This window comes from Astatotilapia calliptera, chromosome 12 (assembly GCF_900246225.1).
Source record: "Astatotilapia calliptera chromosome 12, fAstCal1.2, whole genome shotgun sequence".
Taxonomy (NCBI): Eukaryota; Metazoa; Chordata; class Actinopteri; order Cichliformes; family Cichlidae; genus Astatotilapia; species Astatotilapia calliptera.
In genome coordinates this window covers 38,306,759-38,314,950 of record NC_039313.1, presented here as the reverse complement: position 1 = coordinate 38,314,950, position 8,192 = coordinate 38,306,759, and the positions used below count along the sequence as shown (strand labels likewise).

The window sequence follows — 8,192 nt, the reverse complement described above, 5'->3', positions numbered from 1 at the left end:
TATGGGGATGGAGACAAGAGACAAGAGAAAAAAACCACAATAACAACACTGGTCCGGCCGGGTTAAGTCAAACGATGATTTTAATGATCACACGCGTGGGAGATGGACACTGATGCAGACAGCCTCAGATCTCAAAATGGTGGAGCATTGCTCAAACTCTTATAGCCTCTGGTTCTCCCACCTTATCATAAAAGCCTAAACATTCACATGCTTTTCTCTCACACGGCGCCTAAGCTACGACCTTGGCTCCCCGTTTATCTGCTCCTGCTGAGTTGGGGCAGAAAACTCCAGCATGCTCTGTTCTCTTCTAATCAGACAAATAAGGCGATGACTTTCTGCAGCAGTATTATGCATCATAAAACAATATCATTCATCCACAATAAATCAGCAGTCTACTTTAATGCAAATCAGTTTAACTAATGCAATAGTTGTCAGCTTCTTCTAATTCAGGAGAATAATGCAAACTAAAACTACATAATAATTCACAATCTTTAGTTAGGGGTATAACATGGCATAAAATAATATTATAATCTAACAGTATGCTGCTGCCTCTCTCTCATGTTACTTAAAAAATTAACCCCACAGCTTCAATAACCGTATCTAAAAATCTCTCAGTGAAAGTTACGGTTGTAGGTTTGGAAACATTTTGGGGTAGCCAGTGTTAAATAGAGACAGGGCCACATTCTTTATCTAGTCATTGTAATGAAAGAAGCACATTAAAAACTATATGAGAGTTTGCTTTTAACAAGCATGTAATGACTCTACTTAGTTTAGGTAGTCTTAGGGAGTCAAACTGAAAGTAGCATTTTGTGGATGTTTTCCCTGCTGCCCGATCCCATCAGTCTCTTAAAGCATCATTTCTTATGCGCCCTGGTGTGACAGTGGTTTCATGGCGCTACAGGTTACCTGAGCACATCAGGTATATTACGGTTGAAAACCAGTGCCCGGCCTTCCAGTGGGTGTTCGACCCCTCGTGCACAGCTCAGGAGTCTAAACGACCCAGCAGTTATGGACATGTGTGTTTTTGGTGTGCTGTCCCTCGTTCTCCCTGCTTGCAGGTATATCTGTGTGTGTGTGTGGATGCCGGAGTTTCTGAGAGCACCTGTTTACAGGCACCTTCAGGCCTGGTGGGTGTGGCCCTGCCAGGTGGTTGGCCACACTTGAAGACCATCACACAGCTGATCAAGCCTTGTCGAGGAGCTACTTAAGAATGCGGTGGCGCTCTCTCTGACGCTGGATCATTGCGTGACTTCACGTTAGTCTCTCGGCCAGTCAGTACGGATAGTCTGCCGCATTGTATGTGTCTTACGGCTGCCTGTTTGTTATCTCCCCAGGAGAAGCGTGGAGATGAGAGGGCAGCGAGCACGGGGTGCTCAGACACTGAGGAGCGGAGACAAGGAACACTAGCACTGGGAAGAGGACATTTCACGGGAGTCGGGAACGCACTGCGGATTTATTGTTATTTTCCATTCACTGTAAATAAACGCACTGCTTGCATTCAGAGCTCCGTGCCTGGCTCCTCCTTCCTCACATCCCCACGGTTGACGCTGGCCAACCGTGACAAATAGCTTTTCTTAGATTCATTATTAGTTCAACATTGACAAATAGTAGTTGACTAATATCAGGAGCCAAAAAGAAAACAAAAAACAAACTAAATAAATATTTCAGACGCTGAAAATAAATTATTACGGTTGTTTAAATTTGCTGTCAGCAAGTTAGGTCTAATGCATGTAGTCAATCTAATGAATCAATATTACATGTAAAAAGTACAGAACTGAAAATGAAACTAAAATATAACGGTAAATGAACTGGTTCTTGTATAAAACCTTTCTACTCTCTACAACTTGCCTCATTCATGCACTCACTTTTTTCTATGCTTTTTCTCTGTAAGTGCTTTCTATCTAACATTAATACGCATTCATCCTCCCGATGGATGCATCGGAGAGCAACTTGGGGTTAGCATCTTGCCCAAGGATATTTGGCATGCAGGCTGGAGCAGGCGGGGATTGAACCAGCAACTTTCTGATTAGTAGGTTTCCTGCTCTACCTGAGCTACAGACACCCCAATTTGTGGTGCTCTGGAAACAACACGTTCTCATCCCAACAGGTAACGATGCTATGTGACAAATCATCGGTATGTGTAAATGTGTTTTTTGTTCTAATCATGAATCGCTTTGTAAAACAAGACCTGATAGGGTTAAGGTTAAAGTTATGGTTAGAGTTAATGTTAGGGATAGGGCTGGAATGGACGGCTGGAGCCTCTCCTCCAAGTGTGTGTTACTGCCGCCATCAGCATTCTGTTGTATTCTGTTGTCTGCTTTTCTCTGTAAGCGCTTCGAGCCTGTACTTTTTTGCTTTAGCTGAGTAATGAAGTTGAATCAGTACTTTAACTTTCACTGGAACAATAGTATTTTTACTTCTACTTAAGTGGAGAATGTCTGATCTTTTGCCAACTCTGGCTGTCTCTCAGTCTTGGAATACCCACTTGTTGTCCAGCGGTGTCCTGGGAATATGGGAACTAGACAGACTGGGGAAACAATGGGAGGAGACACAAAGATGGAATCACTTTTACCATCTTTTATGTATTTGCTGGTCGTCTTATTTCTTCTATTTTGCAAGCACAGTGTTGCAATCATTGTCTTTGTGGTACAATGACACAGGTAGAATGCAGGTGTTTTCATGTAACACGATGCCAGAAAGATGAGTAATGTGTTTTGAAGAGAAGATAAAACATCATGTTTGAACAAAGATAAGCAGCAGACACGTCTGTGTGTGAGTTGTTCAGGTTCAGTAAGAAGGTAATATGTCTGCAGAATTTGTAATTCTTATGAAGATATTGCTTGTACAATAAATAAAATCCCTTTAACTTCTTCTGGAGAGTGTCTTTATATATTTAGTCATTTTGGGGCGATCCTTTATTTAGTAGTAACTCTAGTCGGGGATATATATCAGAGTTTACTTTCAGATATGAGCATTGTGTTTCCTGTGGATGAATGAATGAATTATTTATTTATGTAATTTTTGAAAGACTGGCTCATGTAAAATCTCTGAAAGTATGACAAAGCTCTCCTGTTACACTTTATGGACACCTGAGCGTCACCATGAGGGCCTGTCTTTATTCACTTTATTCACTGAAATCCACTTTTATAATGAATTCACAGTAATCACTGACACCTTCAGAGCATTACATTCATTAAAGACGTCTTCTACACCTACTCTTCCAGACGACCGACACATGCTTCAACCACTGCAGGTTAACCAGCCACTCATCAGTAAAGCAAAAACTAAATGTAAATGTCCTCATGTGGAAAAGACTGAAACACAACTCCCATATATCACTAATGTAACAGATCCATTTAGGGAGAGTGAGAACACTAGGCTGGATGTGTTTTAATGCAGGAACATTCATCATGTCTTCAGTTCAACAAATCATTTACATTGAATATGTGAGCTGGATGGTTACACGACACAATGTGATTGTCAACAATAACTGCAATGAACGCTGGTTTGAGGGCGGAGTCAAGGAGGCCATTTACGTGAAAAGGGAAAGACCCTCTCTGAATCAAGGAGGGGGCCTAAGGGTACATCTGTCACCATCTTACAATGCTGTGATTGCAGCCGTTCTCCAACTCTCTGTGAATGGTACTCAGGACCATTGATCAGTGGTTGTTGATCAATGGTCATGAGAATTTGCATAATCATGATTAAGGAACTGACCTCCCAGCCCATTGTTCCTTCAGTCGGCTGGTTTCTCTGACTGAAAACGCTACGTCCAGAAGAACAGAATCAACTTTTGGAGATTTACTTCCCTGATGATTGAGCACGCATCAAGACCTTTTAATCAGGCCAACAAATATCTTGTACTCAATTTTAGCAGCAGCCATTGTGACACTGATGATAAAACTTGTGTAAAAGTGCGAAGCTGTAAAAAAGTAATTATAAAAAAGCGTTTTTGTAGCTGAATGTTACTGGATAGCTGTTTCATCTGTAACACATCAAAATAACCTGCTAAGGTTTAATAGGCTATAAGGAACACACTCACTTCCTGAGCCCTGGGCAATAAGAGACGTTTTGTGTTTTATAATTTATTGATATGTTTGATCCTTTCTGACCTGCGTTAATGAAGCAGTCATTAGAGCACCATGTCCGCTAGAATAGTTCTGTAGTTTGATGCTTGAGTCGTTGCAGACTTGTTGAAACTCCCTCACCCGTCAAAGCAGCGTCTTTGTTATTCGAGTCCAGCAGATGGCAGTGTTTCACTGTCTGACGGCTGTCTGAAGCTTCAGCTGGATTATCCGTTTTCATGTTTGATTAGAGGTTTGTGTGTGTGTGTGTGTGTGGGTTTTTAGCCACGAGTTGTCCACGATAAAGCATATTGAATGGCCTGTCTAATATTGTTAGAATTCTCCTTTGGGTTAGTTTCATTACTCAATCGGGACATTTATTTGGAAAAAGAAAAAAAGAGGGAAAAAAAGAAAAAAAAAGAAAAGAATTAAAAATAAATAAATCCTCATAGTTTACATTTACAAATATCAATACTGAATGTTACGTCCCTCTGCAGCTTCTAATCGTCTCAGTGTTTTCAGCTGGTGCTAATTGGCCACACCTAGTCAGGTGTGGATAAAAGCATACCTGAGGCAAGCTTCCCGGCAGTGCACTAGTCTTTGCCTTGGTGGCACCAGCCATTTTAGCCAACCTGGTTTTCCATTTTAGGATGAAACCTCTTCTCACCCACACTCTGCTATTCATCTCTGTTTTTATGTTGCGGCTTTTGAGCCGGGTCGTAACACTGAAGATTACAAAGATCAACATTAAGACCAGTCTGTGCATTCAAAGCAGTGACAGAAAAGAGTGTGGGGCATTAACCCCCACTCACTTCACAGTTCACGTTCACAGCGAGCTTCGTCGAAATTTACAATGAGACCCTGAGGGACCTTGTGTTCACCGGCAAGTCCAGCAAGAGACCTGAGCATGAGATCCGCAAGACAGCCAGCAACGAATTGACAATCACTAATCTCACCTATGAGCGGGTCTCCAATGAGGATCAGGTACAGCAGACAGACATCTGTAGCTCAGAACAAATTAATTTCAAATCTGCTGACAAATTGTTACCAAACTTTGAAAATACATCAAACTTTATCGATGCTCTATGTTTTAAAACGTTCCCTCGTCCTCTCAGGTTCTCCGTCTGATTGCTTTGGCCAATCAGAATCGCTCCACTGCCCAGACAGCCCAGAATGACCGCTCGTCTCGCTCCCACTCAGTCTTCCAGCTGGATATTGAGGGAGTTAATGCCGGCAGGGATGTCAAGTGCAAATGTATCACACTGGAAGTACCAGCATCAGGAATGTGGCTTCTTCTTTTTGGATCTATAATATTTAGTCTGGTTAGTTATTGTTACTGTAACCAGTGCAAAATCTGCTCTGATGACTCAACGTTAATGTTTGAGCCCCTGAGCGCTAAAAGAAGTGTTTTGTAAAGTATTAAAACTACCTTTAATGGAAGGAAAAACGGATCACTGCTTCCTATAAGAGTTGGTTTTCTCTGTGTGTGTAGCCACTCTGTGCCTGGTGGACTTGGCTGGCAGTGAGCGAATGGTGAAGAGCCAGTCTCAGGGTGACCGTTTCAAAGAGATGACCGCCATCAACAGCTCACTGTCCAACCTGGGCGTCGTTATCGCCGCTCTGGCCAAAAAGGTCTGCAGCTGCAGTTTCTGTAGTCTTAGATGTCACACCTGCTTTCTTTACATTTACAGTATTAATGATTTTTTTGGCCTTTGTGTTCCAGGAGACTTACGTAGCTTACAGGAACTCGAAGCTCACGTACCTCCTTCAGGGATGTTTGGGGGGGAAACGGCAAAACGTGAGTTTGTTGACATCACAAATCTTTATAATGACGACACATAAAACTGAAGGAATTTATCCCCAAAAAATATTTAACAGCGTTTGATCTCATCACTTCAGATTGTGACTGTTTATTCTTTGGCACTAATTTTGGATGTCTTTATTTGCAGCTTGATGTTTGTTAACATTGCTCCGGAGCCCGACAGCTTTGGGGAAACTCTGAACTCATTGAGGTTTGCCAGCAAGGTCAGTGCAGTCTTGTTTCCAGTGTTCATTGGACAGAGTACATTAATGATGTCCTTACATCAGCTGTTTATGGTAAACCAAAGCCATACTCCATATCCATTTTAATACCTTGGTGTGTAATTCATACTCACATTTTGTCTGAAGAGTAGGGATGTTCCTGGCGTCTTATTTACTAGTCGACTAATCGAGGGGGAAATAATTAGACTAACCAACTAATGTAAAACTAAGGAACATTCAGATATTGAGTTGATTTTCAGAACTGATTAATAGAAACTGTCAAACTAGACGCAGAGGTATCTTAAACCATTCATCACATTCTGTTAAATACAAATGAAAATGCATTACTACAAAAGATGTTCTATTAAAATATGACAATCATTTGAGAATCTAAAAGTACGTCTAAGTGTGGCGAGAATGATTCAGGTAATACATTATACAGCCGTTTTCTAGTCAGGTTGTGGGGGCAGCAGGAAGGACCACTCCTGACCACAGCTGATAGATGTAAACTGGCTAGCATGACCAAGGATGCTGGGGCCTCCTACTGGTAGGACGTGCCCAGCTGGAACAGCCTCCTGGCCAAGGTGGCTGTCACCTTTTGATGTGAAGGAGTAGTGACTCTACTCTGAGCCCCTCCCCCATTGACTTAACTGCTCTCCTAAAGGAGAGGTTTTCCACCTCTCAGGAAACTAATTTCCTCTGCGTGTATCTGCGATCTCAGTGTTAACAAGAAGATCAGGGTAGATTAATAGATTTATGGCGTTTCTCAACAACAGTGCACCATCTGGTGGTAGATCGCTGCCTAACATTTAGAACACAATGTACCAGCATTGGGCATCAATTAAAATGTTAACAATTAGATTGAACGACTGGTAAGTCTGATACAGACTAGTGACAATTAGTCGACTAGTCACATAAATCCCTGAGAGCCCACAGAAGTGGCCTGCACCATGTGCGTGGCTTGCTTTGCAGTTTAACCACCAAAACACTCGTCTGCAGTGGAATTTCTTTGAGCTAATCGATTCATTTATTTCATTTCTTCTTCTAATTAATGTGGAAAATGGTGGCAAAGGTGGCTGAAATGAGTGATTCCTAGAGTTACATGTCAGTTTACAGCATAGGGATTAAGTTTACAGTATAAATACCACTGAATTGTACAAGGATTTGAAGTTTCACTGTAACTTTAACATTTTTGACTATTTTGTTTTGTTTTCTCCCCCACAGGTGAACGACTGCATCATCAGGACAGCGACTGCCAACAAAAAGTAGAATTATTAAAAAAAAAAAACCCTGAGTTTTCTACTTTTTAGGTTCATCTCAGGTTTCCACGCTGAGTTGGTCATGACAGTTGCCATGTGTGATGGCATGCCACACATGGTAAGCTCCACACCTCACCACCCGTTGATTCACTTTAGTTTAATTTACAGTCACTACTTTAAAATATTCCATTTATTGTTCAATATCGTTTCTTTATTAAATGTATTCATTTTTCCATCACACCTTCCAATGTTTATATGGCGTGCACACATATTAACCTTGCAAGGTCAAAGCTCTGTTTTATGTTATATTAATACATCTTTGTTTGAGTTACCTGGGGGTTGGTGTCTCCTCCTGTCTGGCAAAGGGCTGGGAGACCTGAAGTACTACTGACAGCCTAATTGGATTGCACCACATGCAGGTGAACGACTGCGTCATCAGGACAACAAAGTAGAAATTATTAAAAGAGTAACTTTTATATATGTGCGTTTAAAGCAGGGTGTCAGTTTTTTTTGTTTTTTTCCACATATGTTGGATTATGTTTCTATATATATACTTTGTAAAGGGTATTTTAAATGAATGAAAATGAATAAATATGATTGTTTCTTTTACCTGTTTCGATGTCTGCCATATCATTAGTATGTTTCGTGGGAATTAAATGTTTATTTAACATGTACGCTATTACATTTACTCTACAAATAAAACCAAATTTAAAGGCTGTTGCATTTTATTGCCTTTTTTCTTTCCTTTTCTTAAAGTTATGAAGGCATCTTGGATGCCATTTCAGTGAGTGGGGGTTAATGCCCCACACTCTTTTCTGTCACTGCTTTGAATGCACAGACTGGTCTT

The 8,192-nt window shown here is 41.1% G+C and overlaps 1 protein-coding gene across 1 annotated transcript; it reads left to right on the top strand.

The window, feature by feature from the left end:
- Positions 1 to 4,865: 4,865 nt before the first annotated feature.
- LOC113034067 (carboxy-terminal kinesin 2-like) lies at positions 4,866 to 7,904 on the top strand (the record flags this gene model as incomplete). The annotated part of the gene is made up of 7 exons (XM_026188361.1): positions 4,866 to 5,048; positions 5,180 to 5,318; positions 5,557 to 5,696; positions 5,788 to 5,870; positions 6,014 to 6,089; positions 7,311 to 7,463; positions 7,674 to 7,904. Coding segments are annotated over 6 exons (666 nt in total), but the record flags the coding sequence as incomplete, so codon positions are not given.
- Positions 7,905 to 8,192: the final 288 nt, after the last annotated feature.